Source organism: Mycteria americana, chromosome 16 (assembly GCF_035582795.1).
Source record: "Mycteria americana isolate JAX WOST 10 ecotype Jacksonville Zoo and Gardens chromosome 16, USCA_MyAme_1.0, whole genome shotgun sequence".
Lineage (NCBI taxonomy): Eukaryota > Metazoa > Chordata > Aves > Ciconiiformes > Ciconiidae > Mycteria > Mycteria americana.
This window is the reverse complement of record NC_134380.1, coordinates 7,139,988-7,161,745: the sequence shown is the minus strand read 5'-3', so window position 1 is coordinate 7,161,745 and position 21,758 is coordinate 7,139,988. Positions and strand designations below refer to the sequence as shown.

Genomic DNA, 21,758 nt, shown 5'->3' with positions numbered 1-21,758 from the left:
TCCCAGCGGGGAATGCAGCCCCTTCCCCGTGCACAGAGCCTGAAGGGCTTCGGGGGGCTTTGCAGGGGGGCCGGGCCAGAGCAGGGGGCCGGGGACTGCCGTAGAGTGAATGCAGGTCAGCCCCTGCAGATGGACCGGTTGGGACCACCTGGGATGCTCTCCCGGTCATGGTGGACTGGGATGACGGATGGGATGATGGCTTGGGATGATGGACAGCCATCCCCACTGCACTGCTACTCCTGAGCCGGCTGCCAGTGCGAGCTGGGCTGCTTTTGCTTGTTTTATCAAGCAGAAGTGTCTCATTTCCCAAAAAAACCCGCCTTTTTTGGCACAGTCGTGGATTTTGAGTGACAAAGCTGTTTTTCTCCCAAAATTAAATGTTTCCACTGAAAGTTTCAGAAACCCAAACACAAAAAGCAAAGCTGCTTCCCTGGCAGCTCCCTTGCCAACGGCTTTCTTCCTCGATGCCCTTGGAAAGAGCAGAAGGCACAAACTCCTGGCCCTGCCGGAGGCTGAGGCTGCTCCTTCCCCCCATCCCGTCCCCTCCTTGTCCCCCCGCCATGGCAAGAGGAAACTCTGGGTTTTCCTTCTGATCATCAAGTAACCCCATTCCTTCCCGGTGAACTGGCTGACTGGCTGTGAGCCGAGTCACTGCAAATAGCAGCAAGATCTAAATTCAACAAGTGGCTGGAGATCACAAACCTGCTTTCTGCTGATAAGCCTTCCTGGAAAGGCTGGGCAGCCAGGGCTCCAGCTGCCTCCCCAGCCGCTCTCGTCTTCCTTGCTTTGAGTGTCGGTTCCCATTGCCCCCTCCTAATGCAGCCCCAGCAGTACCGGGGTGCCCCGGGGACCCCCAAAGGGGACGACAGCAGCAGAGCGGCTCTGTGGGTGCACCAGATTGTCCCCTCTCCCCTCCAGACTGAGCCCCCACAGAGGAATTTCTTTATTGGATTTATCTGAACCCAAAGCAATCTGTTTGCTGCTGAGTGGGAAAAACATCCCACTCGTCAGCCTGTGCAGGAATCAGGGATGTGGTTTCTTGTCAGCTGAAAGGCGCAGGTCAATCTGCCAAAGCAATGCAGGGGCAGGGGGCTCTCGGGGTCCCACGGGCTGGGGGACAGTGCCAGCATGGCCTTGGGCTCCAGCATCATGGGCAGGGGGCTCTCGGGATCCCACGGGCCGGGGGACAGTGCCAGCATGGCCTTGGGCTCCAGCATCATGGGCAGGGGGCTCTCGGGGTCCCACGGGCCGGGGGACAGTGCCAGCATGGCCTTGGGCTCCAGCATCATGGGCAGAGGCTCTCACGCTGCCGAGACGCCGCGGTGATGGGACAGCAGCAGCCGCCTCCTGCAACGCTCCTTCGCCTCCTCTGCCACAGCAAGGACGTCCCCAGGGGTGGTCACAAAGTCATCCCCGGGGGTGGCCCCGCAGGGACCCTCTGCCCACGTGGGATGCTCCGCTAGGACAAATGGGAAACCTCTTCTCCCAGGAAATGTTGGCCGGGTGTCCCTGTCACCTTCTTCTGACACAGGGTGTTTGTGTAGATACGGTCATCCTCTGGCTTGGGGTCCTGCTCCGTGTCCCTGCAGCCACCCTGGCGAGGGGACAGCGTGTCGCCGCAGCCCTGGGGCACAGCTGGGCGCTGCGGGGGCTGCCCAGGGCAAGCAACCGCACCGCGTGGCCCCTGCCCATGCTGCCTGCACTGCCTGCACAGCCCGCACTGCCTGCACCAGGGGCCCTCACCTCTGCCAGGTCCAGCTCGTTGTCGTAGATGGGGCCGTGGTCCGGCTCTGCGGCAGTGCCCAGCTTGTGGGGGGCGGCGGGGGCTTTGGTGCGAGGGGGCAGCGTGCCAGAAAGAAGAGGAGTGGGGGGAGGTTTTCTGTTTCGCTGGGAGGGGGGAGCTCCCCGCAGCCCCGTGCCCAGCATGGGTTTGTCCCCCAGGTCCTGGGATGGGCACTGGGGTGTGCCTGGGACGGGGCACACACGGGCACCATTACCTTCCCTCCTCCTGCGCAGGGTGCAGAGGAGCCCAGCGGAGCCGGCAGCAGCCAGGAGGGAGAGCAGGACCGTGCTGGGCACCAAGGCGCTCAGAGCTGGTTCCCCGTGGCTGGAAGTGAGGGAAAGGAGCAGGGCTGGTTCTCTCCCTCACAAGGCTGGGGCTTTGCTTTTGCAGTGCCCTGCGTGCCGGTGCCCTCCCACAGCCCCTTCACAGCCAGCTGTGGGGTGGGACACAAAGCACGGACAACGGCCTGGGACCCCACTGCATCACCCCCAAATGCCCAGGCTGACGGGTGAAGACCCTGCGTGTCCCCGTGAGCCCCCTTACACAGGGGCACCCACTGCTGCCCGCGGCGGTGAGAGCCACTGCCCTTCCCCGTGCCCACCCTGTGCCCTGGGGCCCCAGGCTCACCCCGCGGTGGTGGCATTGTTGGTGGGGGGATGCTCTGTCACGGTGGTTGAGATCCAGGGGGTGGGGGCGGCCAGGGTAGCTGGTACAGCTGCATAAAAGAAGGTCCTGGTGGGAACTGGGGGCTGGAGGTGACCGTGGGTCCTCCATGTCTCCTCCGGCAGCAGGCGAATACTTGCCCATGTCCCCTCCAGCCCATGCCCCTGCCCTGCCAGCATCCCTCTGGGATGCACCCTGCCTGCACCTGCCTGCACCTGCCTGCCCAGCTGCCCGCCCCCCGCCCCGGGCTGTGTCTCCCCATGGCGAGACATCCCTCCACCCGCTGTGAACCAGAAGTTTCTCCAAGGGCGGGGGGGGGGGGGAGCGGATCTACCCCTTTTCCTGGTCTAGAAACTCACCATTAGATCATTTGGCTGTCAGAGACTGGGTTTGGCAGGCATTCCCTGGCCTCAGCGCTGGGGCTACTTGCTGCCGCATGTAACCGGCAGCTCTGCTGTCCTGCCTGGGCTGTGGTGGGTGCCGGAAGCCCCAAAACAGCCTGGGGCTGGACCCTGCATTGGGCTTCAGCACACGCTGCCTGCATCTGCGAGCATTCCCAGGAGAAAGCAACCCCTCACCCCTCCCAACCTCTGCCACTGGGTTATACTGGGTCCCAGGGTCTCTTTCCAGCATCACTGCCTTCTCCCAGGACACTGCTGGTCCATGAACCAGCAGCCTCTCCAAAAAGAGTCCCGGCTAGCAAAACCTCCAGCCAGCCGGACACCAGGGCTTACCTGGGACCACCCTCACTGTCACCGGCTCCATCAGGTCCCTGCCCATCCTCTCAACCCCGCACCAGTAACTGCCAGCATCCTCCTCGGAGAGGTCCTCCACGGTGAGCAGGACCACGCAGAAGATGTGACTGTCCTGGATGGAGAGCCGGCCGCGCTTCCGGGGCACTTCCCTGCCCTCCGTCTCCACCACCTTGCGGCAGGAGTCCCGGCTGGCCCCCCAGCACCAGTACTTGTTGTAGCCCTCATAGCCCGGGGGGTACCAGCAGCGGAGGGAAAGCTTCTCCCCCACCCGGCCGCTGACCTCCCTGGGGACAACCAGAGCCTGGCAAGCTGCAAAGAAACCCACAGTGACACCGGAGAGAAACAGGGCTGCAAAGTCAGCCTTCCCCCGAGCCCCTCCTCGGCTCCCTTTGGAAAGAAGCACTTTGGGGGAGACCCCATCTGCCGGCTTTTAGCCCCAGACATGAGGCCGCGGTGATGGGAGGCTTTGGCTCCGTTAGTGCCTGATGTGGAGCCCGTGCCCCTGGGGGGGCTCAGCAGCCCCAGGCCCTTGATGCCAGCGGGAGCCAGAGCATTGCCGACGGGGACGGAGCCTGTCCTCACCTGGGAGAAGGAGCCAGCCCCAGCCCAGCGATATCCCCATCATCCAGCTTTGCTCCGGAGATCTGCAAGCATCAGCCTCCTGCACAGGGCAGTGAGCTGGGGGACGTGGGGCTGATGTGCGCTCTCAGCTTCTTTCGTTGCTATTTTGCTCATGCAAGAGGTGGCTGCTCTGCTGCCGGGTTATTTTTATCTGTCTGGCCTTTGCCTCAGGCCTGGGGGTTTTCTGCTGTAGGTGAAAAGCTGCTGAGATGCTTTTTGCCAACTGGCACACCTGAAGCACACCAGGGAGGGTGGGTAGCCGCAAAAACGGGATGTGGGATGCCGTGCACCCCACTTGGCAGGAGGGTGTAGGAGGAGAGGGGTTTTCACCCCAAATGGCTGCTGCAGAGAGATGCTGGAGCACACGAGCTGAGCAGAGCTTCCTAGTCCAAAACGGACAAAACCAGCGTGGGAGCTTTAATCTTTGCTTGGTCTTTGCAGAGCTCACCTCGTGTTCCTGGGGGTGCTGGAGGCTGCGTGTCCTGGTGCTCCCCCCCGGCCAGGCTAAGGGGTGATGCCGGGATGGGTGCAGCCTCCTGGGCGCTCGGAGGGCGTCAGCTCAGCCCCTGGGCTGCCTTTTGGCTGAGAGGGACATGCCGGGCCCTGCCAGCTCTCGGGCATGCAGGTGCCTGGCCCCAGCCCTGGGCTCTGCTGGGGTCTGCAGCACCGAGCTGGTCTGGGGGGGAGTGGGAGACGCGAGACATATGGAGAGGGGGGAGCGGGAGTGATCTGAACATCACCTGGAGCTGCCATGCAGCATCGAGGGCTGCGGCTGAGTGGCTGGAGGTCAGCTCTGCCGATGGTGCTTGCTGGTGGTTGGGATAATGTGGGGCTTCCTCCTCCTCCTCCTGCTCCTCCTCCTCCTCCTCCTGCTCCTCCTCCTCCTCCTCCTCCTCCTCCTTGTCCTCTGGCTTTTTTATCCCAGGTATGACCATGCTGGGGCTCAGGGGAACATTGGCAGCACGGCTGCATCGCTGTAGCTGGTCCAGACAGCGGGTCCCCCATGCTCCCGCTCCCCATTTGGTACCAGAGCTTCTTGCAGATGATGAGGCTCGGGTGGCCCTCGGGAACAAGCAGCACCCAGAGGAGCTCCCCTGGCCTGTGGCGGGGCAGGGATGGAGCCAAGCTTCCCCCAGCTTGAGCTCCAGCTTGGCTGCCCGCTGCCCAGGCTGCTGCTGCAGGGCTGTCTGCAGGCCCCTCGTGCAGCACCTCCCCATTTCTTTTTCTTTCTATCCTTGTAGTTTTTCTTCCTCTTTCTAAAACTGCTGCGTAGGTTTCCATTTCGCAGCAGCGTGGTTACATTTGGGTAGATGACAAGACCTACCTAAACAGGGGCTTTTCCTTCTGCAGCTCCCTGCCTGGGATACGCAGCTGAAAGCCTGACATCTGCACGGGAGGCTGGGCTAGGGGGAGCAGGATGGGTCCCCCAGGACCTTCCCTCCGCCCCACCCTGCCCTTCAGCCCCTTCGCTTTGTGCAAAGACCCCGAGGGAAGGGAACGAGGCGCCAGGTAAAAATAAAGAAGCAGGAGTCTGAGGTCTGTGTGGGAACAGGGGTGACTGCACTGGCTGCGGCACCACCTCCTTCCCAGGGCACCTCGGAGTCACTGGGTCCGGGGAGGGGATGGAGGTCACATCTCCAACGGGACGGCGACCTCCCCTTCCTCCCCATGTGCTCCTTATTGCTGAGAACAAGAACCGTGGAGGATGAGAAGAGGCTGCCAAGGCATCACATCCCCTGGTTCCTCACAGCCTGGACTGGGGGATGCTGGGCTTTTAACCCCTGATTGGGGGATATTTTAAACACATCCCAGATCTTCTGATCTCATCTCATTTAATAACCTCATGGCAGGGCGGGGATAAACAGCGCTGCTGGCCCGGTGGCATGCGCATCCCACTGCGGGACTCCACAGCACACTGGGGTCCCCAGTCTTGTGTGGAGGCGATGAGCATCGCTTCTGTGGGATACAGGGAATCTCAATGGGACAGGCAGAGAGGGCTCGGGAAGCGGTGGGGAAACACGCCCTGGATGGTGGGAGAGCTGCAGGGCATGCCCGTTCCGGGACACGGGGCCGTCTGGCAGCGAGGGGTCGAGCGCGGAGCCGCTCAGTGTGTGTTCATGTAGATCGGCTGCAGTTCTGGAGCTCTGGAAATGGAAACTTCATCTCCCTTTTCAAAGTCCTGAAATGGGAGAGAAATGTGAAGATTTGGGGCACTTTGCAGGGCTGCCCATGCTAGAGCCCTAAAAGCTCGTGCCTACATAATGCCTGTTCCTACAGGGTTTGATAGCTGCTGCCTGTGACAGGCTGTTAAAGGGGAGGGAAAGGCTGGTGTGGGGGAAGGAGTGTGACCCCAAAGCAGGGCAGCTCCTCCTCGCTGCACCCCAAAGCAGGGCAGCTCCTCCTCGCTGCAGGGCTGGGAGCAAGGAGCACCCATGGGGTAACTTGCTGCCTGCTCAGGGAGCTGCCCCAGCCCCTTTACCTGCCACTTGGCCGGGCTGTTCTCATAGTCATCCTCGGGCAAGCTGAGCTCCCAGTCCCTGTTTATGTAGATGTTATTGGAAGTGGCTGCTTGCTCCCAGCTTGCAGTGACCTGGAGGGGACGAGGTGTGTTGAGGACAAGGGGGGCTCCAGGCAGTGGCTCCCTCATGGTGGAGCCATCACAAGGCCCCCATCCCCCTGCCCTCCCACACATGGTACCTGGAAGTCCTTGTCCCTCTTCCTCTCCACAGCCTGGGCTGCTGGGGAAATGCAGGAGAAATGGGTCAGGCCAACGTGGTGCTCCCTTTGCTGAAGGGGAGCATTTTGGGGGGTCCCGAGCCCTTCCCCATGGGTGTCACATTGGCTCCTGTGCAACCTCAGGTCTGGCCTGACTTTGCCACGAGCTCCCTGGACGGTGGGGCTCGGCGGGCTGGGGTCCTGGGGAGGGCTCCAGCCCCTTTTGCCCCAAGCCCCGTTGACACCCTGGGACGGGAGCAGGAGGGCGGCGTGTGGTGTGCTGGGGTGGGGGTACGGGTGTTGGGGAGCAGTGCGGGCACCCTCACAGCCACCCCGCAGAGGAGAGCCACAGCTTGGGCCCCCAGATCACTTGTACCTCTGCTCCTCTCCAGTGATGCTCTTCTCATCCTGCAGTAGATGATGATGCCCAAAACCAGCACCAGCACAGCGGAAGGTGTCAGGACCAGGACAAGCAGGTTTGGGGTGCTAGGAAAGGAGAAAAGGGCGTTACTGCCCTTCTGCACTGCCCCCTCCGCAGCCCTGTGCCCCAGGGAGGGCTTTCGTGCCTGTATTTAGCACAGCCCCGGGGGGCATGAGACTCCGTGGGGTAGCAAGGATGTTCCAAGGATTTCTCCCAGGTTTCCTGGCCAGGGATCCATGCACATGTACACGCAAAGTCTGTCCAACTTGGCATGAGCCAGCTGCACAGATTCATCCCCCACCTCCATGGACAAGTGCCCAGAGGTGGCACACGCCCGCCTGGGGCGTCGGGGTCCCCAGCAGCCCTGTGGGACCTGGGCAAAGACCCTGGGAGCCCCAACCAGTGCAGCCCTATGGATGCAGAGATACAGCAGCCCCCTTAGCATCACACTTTGCTTTCTCCAGATATGCCCCACTGGCCCCAAAGCCCTGTGGGCAGGGTGGAGCTGGACGCTGCATCCTCGGGCTGCCTGGTCCTTGCACTGGGGACGGTGCCTCTCCTCCCCACTGGCCCTGGCACTCACCCAGCATGCAGGCTTCTGTCTTTTGGCATGGACACGGTGTTTTCCAGCTCCAGGGTAGTCCATGGGAAGGTGGGAGCAGATGTGGCCTCTTCCCCCTGTGTCGTGTGGAGGTCATAGTGTGTTGTCGTGGGCACTGTGGTGTAAACAGATGGGAAGCAAAGCGCCGTGGTGTGTGTTACCTGGTCCTGGGCTGTGGCTGAGGTTGGTGGCTGGGGGCTTCAGGGCCCCAGAGGCTGCTGATGGGGAGGCGATGGGGGGTGGCTGTGAAACACCAAGCATAGCCCCAGGGGGGCTGTGTGCACCGCGGGAGCGAGGTGGGGGATGCTGGGGGATCACCGAAGGCAGCTGGGAGGGGGATTTCTTCCATCCCTAGCTCTCCCCATCTTCTCTCCCAAGCCTCCCCTCTCTCCATTCCGTCTGCCCCTCCAGCCTCCATCAAAGCAGAATGGCCACGCCGGGCACTTACCTGGGAGAACAGACACCATGACGGGGAACATGGGGTCATACCAGACTAGCTGGATCCCACACCAGTACTGATCTCTGTCCTCCACTCTCAGGTTCTCCATGGTCACCACGAACACGTGCCGAGTGCGGTCATCTCGCAGGGAGACCCTGTCCGCCCTTGCCTCATCCCCGGGGGCCGTGGTCTGAACGAGGATGGAGCAGGAAAACCAGCTGCTGCCCTTGCACCAGTATTTATTGGCATCCACCAGCTCCGGCTTGTACTCGCAGGGTATCTCCACAGAGCCCCCCGGGAAGCCGCTCACCTCCGCGGGGCCCTGCAGACCCCAGCATCCTGCAGGGACAGAGACTGTGCCGGCCTTTGGGCAAGCACAAGCCCATGCACAAGCCTCCTGCCAGTCCCCAGCCTGCTGCCTGTCCCCCTGCCACATGAGCCGCTTCGTGCTGCTCCCAGAAAACCTCTCCCATAGCAGGTGGGGCTGCAGCCCGGGGGTCCTGCCCCGGGGAGGGCTGCCAGGAGCTGTGCAGGGCTGGGCACTGGAGATACACTGTGGGGGTCAAGGTGGGGGGAGACTGTGCTGGGCCAGGGGCTGAAGAGGGAGGGAGGGCATGGGGGAACTGCTCGTTCCCTGTTTGCCTCCCCGTGAAACCCCAGTGCCTGGAAACCCATTTCTGCTTCTGCCAGCAGACTCTTCCGAGACGAGCTGCCCCTCCAGCCCTGGGCAGGGCAGTCCCCCCCCCAGGCTCCCCCGGGGTCAGGTTTAAAAGAGAGGAAGAAATGCCAAATATCCCCCTGCTCTGCGGCCCCCCGGGGAGCTTGACCTCTGCCCTCGCCCAAAGCCAAACCCCCCTGGGACGCTGCTGCCACCCCAAAGCATTTGGGTTTCTGTTAAAGCCGTCTCTGCCAGCAAGCACAAGGCAGCAAACCCACCCTGCCTGCCCTGACCGCTGCTCTCACGGCACGAGGGGGTCACAGGATTCGCAGGCCCCCTGCAGCCTCCCACGGGGTGTTTTTAGGGATCTGTGAGTTGGAAAAGGTTGCCAACCTCTGCGTGGGATTGAAACAATTAATCAGTTCTTGGCAGAGAGGAAAGTAGGGAAGAAATATATCCGCGAGGCATTTCCATCGCTGCTGGATGAGGACATGAATTTTGGAAGGTCAGCACAGCCCCAGTGAGCCCTTACCCGCTCCCACCAACACAAGAAGATTCCGCTCTCACCTGGGAGGAGAATCCAGGTCCAGACCAGGATCCTTTCCCCCATCCTGCTCGCTGGGCGGCTGCAGGCTCAGCCCTCGCTCCCCGGAGCTACAAGTCCCCAGCAGTGGCCGTGCCGGGCGCCAGCCGCCCTCGAAGCCGCCCTCCCCTTCGGTGCCACTCCTCAGCTTCCTGCCCCGGCTCCACTTCCTCCAGGGCACGGGGGCCGCCTCGCTTCTCTAGCTCAGGGCAGCGCGTACAGCTGCTCCTTTGGGCCATGGAGACCCGCGCTGACTGCTTCTTTCTGAAATCACGCAGACCGAGTCGTAACTTTGGCCCTTGCCAGCAGCTCTGTGGCTGGGGAGCTGAGAAGAGGGTCGGAAGCACAGGGACAGCTTAGGCAGAGACCTCAAGAGGCTAAACTCAGCCTTCACTTTCTGTTTAAGAGTTTCGGGGGTGACAAAAAATTAAGTTCAGCTTTTCAAAGGGGAAATCCTGACGCTGAAGAGGACAAATATGCTGAGGATGGCTAAACCACTATGGGCCAGTGACCCATGCTCTGCTCCCACTGGTACCCATGTGCTGGGCTGCCCTGGGCTGCGTGCATGAGGAGCAGCAGCTGGAGGAGCTGGGGTTTAGCTTCCATCTGCCCCAGAGCCTGGGCTGCCCAGAGCCAGCCCTGGTGTGACCGGGAGCGCAGACGCCGGGGGGGGAGAGCCACTCTCCAGCAAGGTGTCACGCACCGGCTCCCCGGGTGGTTGTGTACTGCTGATGGCACACGAGGGCTGCTGACATACAGCAGTGCTGAGCTGTGGGATACGGCGCAGGACCAAGCTCTTCGAAACACAAACAAGAAGGTGTCAACCCACCTGGGAACCTGTCAGGCAGGAGAGGCAGACACCAAGTTACCCTGTAAGGGTTTTTGCACGTGGACCGGTGAGACACAGGAGATGGGCAGGCATCCCTGCCACTGCCCGGCAAAGCGCAGTGACCCCTCCCCACCATTCCCTTGGGGCCGGAGGAGGATTGGGAGAAGCAGCTCAGAGGTGGAGGCTCCAGCTGGAATGTGCACGGGGAAGGCACCTACAAAGGCATTTGCTGGCTGGGGATTTCGAGGGCAGTTCAGTTACCTGAAAGCAGCTAGAAGGACTTCTTCAAAGTGCCACTTTGGTAGAGAGGCTGGGGGAATTTTCCAAGCCACATCCGCGTTATTGCCATTAGATAAGAGGTATTGTTTCCCCTTCCCTTTCTCTGTTTCAGGTTTGGTTTCTGGGCAGGATGAGTAGCTGCCCAGTGCAGGGCAGGGGCTGGGATCCCTGCCACAGACTGAGGCCAGTTCCTCCCCACCACCGCAGTCCCCAGGACCTTGTTACCCTCCAGAGGGTTCCTGACTCTGTTGCGGTGGCTGAAGGCAGGTCTCCTTCCTGCCCCTGAGGACACTGCAGGGACTTACAGCTGCCCAGCACTGACGCTGCAACTCCCATGTGGGGCTTTACTCTGATATTTCTCCTTTCAGCTGTTGGGTGAAGTGGGGATGCTGGCTGGGGGGTGTCAATGAGGGGTTTGCAAAGGGGATGGCTCCGGCTCAGCACCTCAGCCCCAAACCACCTGGGAAGCCTGTGGTGTTCCTGGAGGGGAAGAGCAAGATGGGAGTGGGCAGGAGGAAGGAGCCCCAAAGCGCTGACGCAAGAGGTTCTGTCACACAAGGGGCTGCGATTTATCCCAATTAAATCGAGTGTCAGGTTGAAAGTGATGAAACCAGAAAGGGAGTGGAGCAATTTAGACAGAAACCAATGCAGCAGAGTGTGGTGCGGAGCCACGCTGCCTGGTCCCCTGCAGAAACAGAGAGACCCCCGTGCAGAGCCCCCCCCCCACACCCTCCAGCCGGGGCACAGGCATGGGTGCTGGGGTGCTGCAGACACCCCGGGGAGGGATGAATGGTTCCTCTTCCTATGGAGGAGGCTGCAGCGAAGGGGAGGGGAAGGCACGGGGCTCTGCACCAGCGTCCCCGGGGTGTCTGTGGCTGGGAAGACACTGCCCTCCCAGCCATGGGCAGGGTAAGGGGGCCCTGATGGTGAGAGCCGGGTCCTGCCCTGCTCTTGAGCAGAGACCCCCTCTCTTTCAGCAGCAAGTGGCTCAGGAAACACAAGGCAAGGCTGTTCTGTAGAGAAGAAGCATTGCTGAAACACTTCTTAGGAATCCCAGTGATGTATCCCGACAGGAACAAATCAGTTTGTCTTTTCATCTCAGCCACGCTTGGGGCTGGAGGAAGCACTCGCATGCGGCTCAGTAGTCACGTCAGCGAGCAAAGCAGCCCTGGCAGCGGCAGAGCAATCATTGGTGATGGGAACACGGCGGCTGGAGAGAAGCTGACACCTGCGCTCCTGCAGCCCCTGCCCGGCGCCTGCCTGCGGGCAGCCATTCCCAGCCCCTGCCCAGCAGCAACAGGACGTGGAACAACATGACCAGACGCTGCTTTTGCCCCGGCTCTGGCGAGATTCTGGGTCAGGGTTTAGTCTCTGGCAGCGGCCTTAACAAAAAGGCTCAAAGCCCCCATGGGACAGGCAGTAATTGATCAATCAGTGCATGCACACCCTCGGCGCATGGCTCTGTACCAACAGATCTTCCCCAGCTCCCATCCCACCTCACTACCCACCGCCACAGCTGAGCCTTTCCAGAGTCCTCCTCTGGGCTTCAATGACACTTCCGACCCCTGATTCTGTTATTTAATCTAGGACCTTTGAAAAATAATCTGAGTGTTTCAGGCTGTGCTTTCATGGGCAGCTTTGGCAACTTTGGTGAAATTGTCCTTAGGAGATAAGGCTGAATATAATAATTGCTAATGCAGCTCCTTTAGTGCTGGCTGATTAAGCACGGACTGTCTGATCTCTCCCTTCCGCTGCCATCTCAGATAACCAAGGTAAACCCACATCATTCCCAGATCTCCTGACTTAGCAAAGCCAGTAAGAGAGAGAAATCCTTGCAGGCTTTGTGGTGGTGGAGGGTTTACTCCAGGCTGTGCCTTAGGCTGGACTCCTCAGCCAGAAAGGGTTAAAGCAGTGGTTAGTTATTACGGTGAAATTAAGAAAGCAAAATTCAACAGATTCAGAGGATGAAATTCTGGTTCCTCCCTAGTTCACAGGGAAGGAATGAGTTTGGTGGGACTCAGACCTCCCCAAAAAAGTGTTGTAAGGGCAGATCAGGGAGATATTACAGCAGGCTAATGGGGTTGGGCTGAGAATGAGCAGGACTGGGCAAGGGGGACAGTGAAGGAGAAACTCCTGAGCTGGCTGTAAATCCTCCACTGTTATAGCCATACTTCCCAAGGCAAATAGACAAGTAATTAAGCTATCAGAGATACAGTCTGCCAGCAAACCAGACCAAACAATGGGGCTAAATTGCAGGCTCATTTGAAATCACTCCTGCGGTTTGCAGGTCATTTCCTCTGATTTCATTGCTCTGCGCTGATTTCAGCTGGTCAGTGCTTGCTCTGGGCTACAAACTGCTCGCTGGCTCCCAGGAAACTCTGCTGGGATCTGGGGGAGGCTGGGAGAGCAAGTGGTTTGCTTTGGATGGTGGGGGAAAGACATTCATTGGTGTGTGAGGGGATGAGGGTGATGCAGGTGTCGGGCTGCTGGGCTCCAATAAAGCTGCTGATACCACTTATCTGTAATGGGTCAGGTCCCCCAGAACCATAAAATGGTATAAAGCCCTTGGAGCCATGCCAGGCTGTGCTGGTGCCTGTCTTTTGCCAGCACTCTGTGTTGTCTCATTAGGCTGCATTACACTTGGCAATATCATGATAGATAGAAAAACTGTCTTCCTCCTGAGCACTGTTAAACCTGCAGGGCCAAATGTGTCTCTGGTATAATGCCAGTGCCTGCAGGAGGAAAGGAAAATTTGGCTTTACAAGGCTCTCCTTCCTCCCAGCCAGGCCCTCGCTCAGCAGCAGCACCTTGCTGCTTTCCTTTCCTACTCAGAAAAGAGAGACAAATGTTGCTGGATCTGAGATGGGTCAGAGGATGCCCTCAGAGCCCCTCCTGCAGCAGGGACGTGCCAGGAATCCCCCTCCAGAGGCAAGCAGGGCTGGGGTCTTGGAGCCGGTGGTGCTTCCTCTCCTCTTCACTGGGGTTAAGTTCATCCCATCCCCCAGGAGAGGTTTGTCTGAGCACCAGCACAGCTTGGGTGCCCAGGGTGGAGCCACACGGTGCCTGCAGCAGATCTGGGTCTCTGGGGTCTATGTGACACAGCAGGCAGCTCGGGTTGGGGCAGTACCCCACTCTATGTGGGTGCTGGGGCATGAGAAGGCTGAGCACACACTTGAGGCATGTTAGCGTGAGGTGTCCATCCTCAAGGGGCCGATACGGCACTGGGACACCCATGGAAAGGCTTTTTGTTCTCGGTGTATTTAAGAGGACAGAGAGTTGCCCTGGCTTTGTTGAAGTCACCCTGAGGTTTGCTGCTCTTGTCTTCCTGGCCTGACCTGGTGTGGGGTGTGTGCACTGTGTTGAACGATGACACTGGCCTCGCCACTGATAAATTATCTGACCCAGACAGTGGCTCATGATATCGCTTATTTTTGAGCTGTTGATCATCTTACAGTGCTTGAGACCAACGGGTGGTCTGGCTGCAGGATGGTCTGTGTCGGGTCAGAGTTTAGCTTCTTGGCCTTGGGCAAGCCTGAAAACCCCCTGCCCGTCTGGGTTGTTTTTCATCTTTTCTGGCTGTTGTTGCCAAGACTGATCATCTGACCCAGCAGAACTGTCTCTGCTGTCAGAGGAACTAGCGGGCAGATATAATTAGCAACGTCAGGCCCAGGCAGTCAAACTGCAATCGGACGGGTGCAGATGGCTCTTGGAAACATGGTCTGTTACTCTAGCTTGGGGCCGTCTGCTGATCTGGAAGGAGGCAACTGGAGATTGAATCAAGTCTCTCTTAAATAAACTTCTCAGTAAAGATTAATTTCTTTCCAGTCTAATCGACAGCACCAGATTGCTCTGAAGGGAGTTGTAAATAAAAGGATCTCAATGAGATATTGACTGTCACCTCCAGGTTTAGGCACAGATTCCTCCTGTTTCTAAATACAATTTGTTTTTCACTCCAAGCAGGCTCCTAACTGGGCTCTGTAAATGCAGTGGGTTTCCAAAGGGGAGCTGCCAGAGTAGCCAGGCTCAGGTTAGCACTATTTTCGTAAAGAAGGTGAAATGGTCTGGCTAGCACAAGCCGCTGCCCCTCCCTGGGGTGACACACCACTAACCCTGGTGATCACGCAGGTCTGTGCTTCGCCACTGCCCATGGATGCCCAACGAACGGCTGTATGGGCTGGAGGAGCATCAGCCGGAGCAGCCCCAGTGTGGGCATGGGGCTCCCTAACGTGATTGCCAATGAGCCAGGTGCGAAGCACGGCTCGAGCAGCACAGCGGACCTGGCTTCGTGCTCTTAGCTCGGCGATTGATCGGAGCAGGCAGCCAGAAGACTCTCTGCCCAGGGCTGCCTTCCAGCCCCGCCTGACCGTGCCCCGTGGACGCCTCCCACAGCAGAGGGAGGAAGGGCAGCGTTTCCCGCTAGCGAGGGTGAGGGCAGGGAGCCCCGGGCTCTTTGCAGAGCCGGGGGGGTCCTCTATCACGGTGGACGGGGACGGGGGGCGGCGGCTGGAGAGGGACCAGCGGTTGTGTGGAAACTGCCGCGGGGCCTGCCTGCGTGGAGGGGAGCTCCCACGGCCTCCCCGCCCCCGGGCGGGACCGGCCTCCCCCCCCTTCCCCCCCTGTCCCTCCTCCTGCGAGCGGGGCGGGCACGGCCGCGGCGGCGGCGAGGAGCCGGGCACCGCTCCGCAGCCCTGCGGGGGCCCGGGCCGGGCCGGGCTGAACCGGGCCGCGCCGCGCCGAACAGAACTCAACGGGGCCAAACCCAGCCGGGCTGTGCTGAAGCGGGCCGGGCCGAGCCGCGCTCCCTGCGGAGCCAGACCGGGCCGGGCCAGACCGGGACTAACGGGGCCGGGCCGGGCCGGGCCGAGCGGAGCCGGGCGCTGTCCGCGGTGCTGAAGGCGGCGCGGGCGCTGTCCGCGGTGCTGCAGGAGCGGCCCGGCCCCCCCGGCGGCCGCAGCCGGCCCGTGCACCCCGGCCATGGCGGCCCGCGCCGCCGGTTCCGGGGGGGCTGGCTACAACGAGGCGCTGCTGCACAAGGTAGGGCTGGGGCAGCGGCGGTGCTCGGGGGCGGGGGGGCTGCAAAGTGCACGGGGCCGGGGGTGCCGGGGCGGCGTGAGAGCGACTGCCGAGGCCGGGCGCCTGCTTGAACTTCCCCGGCAAACTCTGTCCCTCTCCCCTCCCCTCTCCTCTTGCCCCGGCGGGACCCATCCGCCACCCCCCATCCTGCCGGGGGCGGGGGGGGGGCGCGGCTGCAGCTCTTTCCCCCCGCCCTCGCCCCGCGGCGGCCGGGGCTGGGCAACCCGCGCGGCTCTGTCCCGGTCCCCGCCACCTCCCGGGTGACGGTGGGGAGGGGGGCGGCGGGATCGGGCGTGTTTTGGAAAGCAAAGCGGGCAGGAGCGCTGGAAAGGCACCAGCCCCGCGGCACAGCCCGCCGCCGGCGTTCAGCCGCTCCCGCTGTCCTGTGCATGCTCCGGGGGGTCGGTGGGAGCTGCACCCCGGGGCTGTTTGCCACAGACAGCCTAAGCAGCCGGGACTTCCCTGCCGTGAAATAGCGGTGTCCCAAGAGGCGTCCATCCCTGCCCTCCTTGCTTTAAAACACTTCTCTTTTGCGGGGTCCTTGGGACTGCGTTTTGTAACTCCACTTGCACGGAGGGTGGCCGCGACTGCTGCTGTCCCCGCAAGACCTGGGTGGCTCAGACTCTGCTGCAGGCTCTGCTGGAGGAGGGCTTTTGCTCCCTGCAGTCAGACGCTGCCCAGGAGTTCCAGGAGACATAGATGAGACGCTGATCTCTGCCAGATCCACCTATCACTCCTTCTTGCTGTCCTCACGCTGCTTTGCTGCAGTCCCCAGTGACTATGCAGGGACCGACACCCCTGGGGAGCAGGGGAAAAACAGGGGTGGGGCAGGGCAGGGGAAAGGGCTGGGGCTGTGTGGATCCCTCTTCACAAATCTCTCTCTATTCTATATCCCGCTCTACTCAGGGCAATGTGTCCAGCCTTTGATTAGCAGGAAAATATCAATTACTGGCAACTCTTTCTGTTGTACAGAGTACGTAGGACATGCCTCCAGGGATGACTCAAGAAAGTTTGATTCTTTGCAAAGCCTTAACTCTCTCTTCTCCAGCAATGAGCTGCTGCAGTAAAGGAACGACATTGGTGGAAATGAGTCTCTGGGCAGAAGAGCTGCCCAGACAAATAACCATCCCGGTCCCATGTTCTCTGCCATTTCCTTTGGTATTTTGCTGCTACTCCTGGCTGGGTTGCTTGTCTTGCAGAAACAAGCCTGCTCTTGCTCCAGGGACATGAGGCAGCAAATACCTTGCTAGATCTTGTTTCTGAGCAAGGAATCACATTTCAGATGTGCTGAGAAACCCCAAGAGAGCTTTGCACTCTGGAGGCAAAGGTTAAATGACTTCTGGTTGGTGTCTAAACCCAGGCCTGGGGAGGAAATGGGCTAGGAGCAAATCAAAGCGGGAACAGCAGAGGTTTGTTCTGGGCTGTTCCAGAAAAGTTTCACTTGGCACAAAATGACAGATTCTGTTTTCAGTTGATTTGACCCATTGCAAAATCATTCTTCCTCCCATTAGATGCTTGGATCCATTTAGCTGGAACAAGCCCCAGGGGAAGAGGGATGTGCCCCTGGGCTGAGGTTGATCCAAGGTGCTAGCAGGGGGTTTGCAAGCAGGGATCCCCTGTATGATCTGAGCTGGCTTTTCTTTGATGTGCAGCCCTAGGGCTCATGTCTACAGGGCTGAAATACAACCTCTGCCAGGGCAAGGGCGCAGTGGGGCTGGCAGAGGGCCCTGGGCTCTGGCTTGAGCCAGCGTAAGGGGCTTGGCCATGGTAAAACAGCACCTGGGCAGGGTGGGGACAGCCCTGAGGTGTCCCAGTGGCACAGGACAGCTCAAGGAAGCATCCAGCAGCATCCAAGTTGCCCTGGAGCAGGGGAGAGACAGCACAATTTTGTATATAGAGCAGGTAAAAATAAGTCTCAGTAATGCATCCCTGAGAGACCATGAGAGCAGGGCGGCAAGGGGCCGAAAGCAGCCATGGCTTCGCTCTCAGACCTTTCCCAGTGCCGTGTCCTGGCTGAGCTCTGGAGGCAGCTGTGCTGGGGTGCATGTACACAACTGCCACAATTTGTTGCAACAAATCCTGCTGACCTGGGAGCAAACCTTTGGGTCTGGGGCTTCAGCAACTCTCTGAGAGCAGCAGAAGAGCCCGTGGAGAGCACCTCTCACCTCCCTGCATCCCCCAGGACTGGGGTTTTACCCTGTCAGGCTCCTACTAGCTACATTTAGCCCAGGTCCAGCTACAGCATGCTGAAGCTCAAAAATGAACTGGAAGATAACCTCAACCCACATGCGTTATCCCAGATCTCCTCCTGCTTGGCTGGCACTGGAAATGCAGCAATCACCTCCCTGCATTGCCTTGACAGCCATGCAAAACTTCTCTTCCTTAGGCATGTTAGACCAAAATATCTCCTTTGCTTGCTGGCTGCCAGCACGGGTAGGGGAGATCTGAGTGGGTTTGCCCTTGCTGCCCCGTCGCTCTTCCTTGTCTCTGCAACCTACACTGAGCCAGCAGCAATTTAGAAGGGAGGTGATTCATCTAGGTCTGAATTAGTCCAAAACCTCTCATTTGAGGTGTGGGGAGGGATATTTGCTCTTTCCCTAAGGCAGAGCAGGCAGACAGGTCTGCTTGAAGGTGTGTTACAAGCTGTGCCCGCTTTTCTGCTGGGGCTGTGGAGCAGGTGAGCTGTGGGGTGGTGGGGAAGCGAAGTTACCTCTGCCCACCCCGTGGAAATCATTTCCTTTAGCTGGAAACAAGAATTGCTTTGATTGTGCTGGGGCTCAGGAGCAGTGCTTTGGGACTGTCACCGACTGGCTCTCCAGGTTTCCCTCTGCACCTTGGCCAGCCCGACTGTGCAAGCACCCCGGCAAAGCACTGATCCATCTCCACACCACCATGCAGAAAGGAACTGCAGCACCAAAAGGAATCTTGCAACTTTTTAGCAAAGTTTTCCAGGCAAAAAAAACCCTGGGAAAACCTGGGGGTCTGAGTGGGTGCTGGGGAGGGTGGGCTGTGGCTGAGGATGCTGGCAAGAGACAGGGCAGGTACGGAGCTTTGTCACTGGGAGGCTTCTTGCTATCATGACTCACGCATGTCCAGCCTGAGGTTTTGGCAGCTGGCTAGCCACATCACTCCACAGTGGGGTTTTTATTCTTCTTTTGTGTTTATTTTGTAACCAGGAAGGCCACAGTGATTTCCACTGTGCTATACCTCCACAGAGCCCATTAGCTTTTCCTAAAGTCATTAGGAAAGTCTCTTGGCTGATTCAGGCCAACTTTTACTATAATTATTAAGTCATGAAGCAATTCATGAGTTGTCTCTATTATAAATCCCAATTAAATTATTGATAGGGGAGTCTGCCTTTTATACATGTTCTCTGTAAATCCTGGACTCTGGAGGCTTTCTGGTGCTCATTCCAGCCAGCTCTCCTCCCTCCATAATTAATGCCGTTCTCTGCATTAACTGCTCCCAAAGACAGCTCTGCAGGGTGCAGCTGGTCTTGTTGCACCTCCCAGCACCAGTATTTTACCTGAGAATAGTGAGTAGCACCAAAAAATGCAGCGCTGGAGTGCGGGAGCCCCATGGCAATGAACCATGTGGTGTTTTCCCCTGTGGCTGCTCTGGGGGCAGATCCTGCTCTCTGCATGGGGAACGTGCCTGGGCCCCAGGGCAAAGCCAAGGGGAGCTTGGGCAGGGAAATTCTCCCCAGGGAAAGGGGTGACCTGGCTCCTCTGGCCCATGCACAAGGGCTTCACCCAGAGATTTCTGCCTCCCAACATCCCCCCAGCTCCTGCGCAGGCTCCCAGCCATGAGGCTGCTCTGAATGTACAAGTGACCCACAAACAGGCCAACATCTAGTTAGGGAGGAGGGAGAAATCTCCGGCTGCTGATCTGGCCGCAGGTTGCTTCCTCTCAGCACACAGGTCTGTGTAGCAGCATGCATCTGGCAGAGGTGCAGAGCTCCCTCCTGCCAACAGCTCTGCTCGGCAGGTCAGGCTTTTCCCAGAAGATATTTGGGGTTTGGGATGTTTTTTCCAAGGGAAAACGCTGATTCACTGAAGTGAGCATTTCACTGAAGCGTATCAGTGTTAGGCTCCAGGCAGGTTGTGGTGCGGTGATTTATGCAAGGCAGGATGCTGGTCTCCTGCCAGTCCACGTTCGTGCTTTATTTGTGGTCCCCAAGCTCCTCAGCTTTTGGTTTCAGCCCACTCCTTCAGGGTCCATGGGGTGGCAGGAATCACGGTGCTGGGTGCTGTGGCACGTGCCTGGTGGCTGGATCCCCCATGGCCTCCCGGGGCACAAAATCAGGTCTTGATCTTCCCGGGCTCTTCAGGCACTTGAGTAAACACGTTCCTCCACGCTCATCTGCCCTGCACTTCACAGGGGGGTATGCGTAGTGCCTGAAGTGGTGCCAGGCTGGGTTTCACCCCAGGGCCCCTCAGTGCAGGGGAGGTGATGGAGGGACAGCACCGGCTGCGTGCGGAGGATCTCCTGGCCATCGGGAAGATGCTGAAGCAACAGCTCCCACTCAGCAGGCGAAGAGTGACCTTTGCGATGTCACCTGGGGTGAGGACACAGGGCTGAGGTGCCCCAGGACAGAGCAGGGCTGCTGGAGCTGCATCGCACTAAACACAGATCAAGGGGAGAAACAACAGATGCAGCGAAGTGCGGCACAGGTGGAGGCAGAGAGTGGGGAGGTTCAGCCCCAGCACCTCGCTGGCTCAGGGGTGACAGGGGGACCAGTACGGGGGGACACTGCCCCAGGGCTGGCTTGGCGCTTGCCAGGGCTGCAGCTATGGGAACACCCGCGTCCTGAAAGACAGAGCCAAAACCACTTCTGAGCAAAATACCCGTTTAGCAGAGTGTTTATTTTAACTTGTGTCCCTGTGAAAGGGTTGAAAGTGCCTCGGTTTCCTGAAAGGATGGGAATGTTTGCACCGGCGGCTCTGCCAACAAAACCCAGATACTGGCAGAAAGGGAAGGGAAAGGTTTGCGTTTGCACTGTTGGTCTCCCTTGGGCTGGGGATTTGGAGGAGCATGGGCAGGAGCAGAAGGGAGGACGGGCTCCCCAGGAATGCGTGTGGGTAACAGGGCTATGGGCCCAGAAGCTTGGGAGCTGCTCAGGAGGCAATGGCAATGCCCTAGCTCTGACACCTGCACAGCTCCCTTGTCCCTTCTGCTCAGGGACAAGCAAGCTTTGCTCCCTGTGGAAGAGCCCTGGGGCTTCCCATGAAGGGCTGGAGAGGCAGAGAGGCTCCGTGACTTCAAGCCCAGTGCCCTGCTGGGGGGGAGCGCTGCGGGTGCACAGTGTTAATGCAGCTTGAAGACAGCCGGTGCCCCAGAGAGGCTGTGTGGCTGTGGCTGGGTGCAGCAGCTGCGGGAGACGCTCTCTTTATTAAACAGTTTTGGATGTAATCCAGCACTGCCAGAGTCCTCCCAGAGGTTTTCCACCAGAGCTGCGCTAGCCAAGGCTGCCTCTGCCTGGCAGCTTCCCGAGCCGGGGCAGGAACATCTCTCCTGCTTGCTCTCCATGACAGGCTGTGCTTTGCTTTCTTTTCCATCTCTCTGCACTTGGAGAGGGCACAGTGGAGCTCATGCCCAAAGCTCAGCCTGCAGCACATCTCATTTATTACAGAGATGGTCAGAGGGGTGGAAATTCCCCCACTGGGCAGGTGGCAGGACCAAAAGTGACAGCGAAGGACAGGGCGCAGCGAGACAAGCCATCTGGCCACAGCACTGGCACCCAGCAGCCCGTGGGGACAATCTGCTGCCAAGCGGGGCTGTGCAGTGGAGTTGGGCCACGGGGCTGCCACGGGGCTCATGGCTCTGCCATGGGCTGGGGCTGGGCTGGTCCCTCCCTATCCTGCTGCGTTCGCTGCCGCATCCCCCCAGCACGCCCTCCCCAAAGGCCCGGCCCCCAGCTGCACACCATGCCTGCAGGCTCGGGCATCGCCTGCTCCCGCATGCTGACTCCTCTTTACCTGGTCCTTGCAGACGATCCTGGTCGGAGACAGCGGCGTGGGCAAGACATCTCTGCTGGTCCAGTTTGACCAGGGCAAGTTCATTCCTGGCTCCTTCTCTGCCACCGTGGGCATTGGGTTTACGGTAAGAGCCCAATCCCTGGTCCCTGGGCTGTGCAACCTCACTCACCCTTGGGGGAGCGGTTTTATTTGGGTAATGATAATCTATGATTCTATGATACTAAGCGGTGCTGAGCACAAAGAACTGGCAGAATTTGTTTTGGTGCTGCTGGTTGAGGGGACAGTTTAGCTGTGTGCTCACCGGCAAGCTGGGGGCAGCCGTGCTTCGGGCTGCTGATATGGGTGGAGGATGGATGAGGC

The 21,758-nt window shown here is 59.5% G+C and overlaps 2 protein-coding genes and 1 long non-coding RNA gene across 3 annotated transcripts; all 3 read right to left on the bottom strand.

Annotated features, from left to right (window-relative positions):
* Positions 1-1,301: 1,301 nt before the first annotated feature.
* LOC142417705 (uncharacterized) lies at positions 1,302-5,208 on the bottom strand. Its single transcript, XM_075518656.1, has 8 exons — positions 5,147-5,208; positions 4,850-4,921; positions 4,047-4,054; positions 3,181-3,588; positions 2,411-2,498; positions 1,744-2,107; positions 1,549-1,651; positions 1,302-1,459 (listed from the first exon to the last, which is right to left on the bottom strand). Exons 1-8 carry the CDS (start codon positions 5,206-5,208, stop codon positions 1,302-1,304), a joined length of 1,263 nt encoding a protein of 420 aa, XP_075374771.1.
* A 476-nt stretch (positions 5,209-5,684) lies between these two features.
* LOC142418004 (uncharacterized) lies at positions 5,685-6,562 on the bottom strand. Its single transcript, XR_012778164.1, has 3 exons — positions 6,520-6,562; positions 6,302-6,412; positions 5,685-6,001 (listed from the first exon to the last, which is right to left on the bottom strand). It is a non-coding gene; the product is annotated as an uncharacterized LOC142418004 (long non-coding RNA).
* Positions 6,563-6,584: 22 nt separating this feature from the next.
* LOC142417704 (CMRF35-like molecule 6) lies at positions 6,585-9,346 on the bottom strand. Its single transcript, XM_075518655.1, has 5 exons — positions 9,224-9,346; positions 8,008-8,337; positions 7,542-7,674; positions 6,833-7,023; positions 6,585-6,667 (listed from the first exon to the last, which is right to left on the bottom strand). Exons 1-5 carry the CDS (start codon positions 9,264-9,266, stop codon positions 6,585-6,587), a joined length of 780 nt encoding a protein of 259 aa, XP_075374770.1. The 5' UTR covers positions 9,267-9,346.
* Between the last annotated feature and the right edge of the window lie 12,412 nt (positions 9,347-21,758).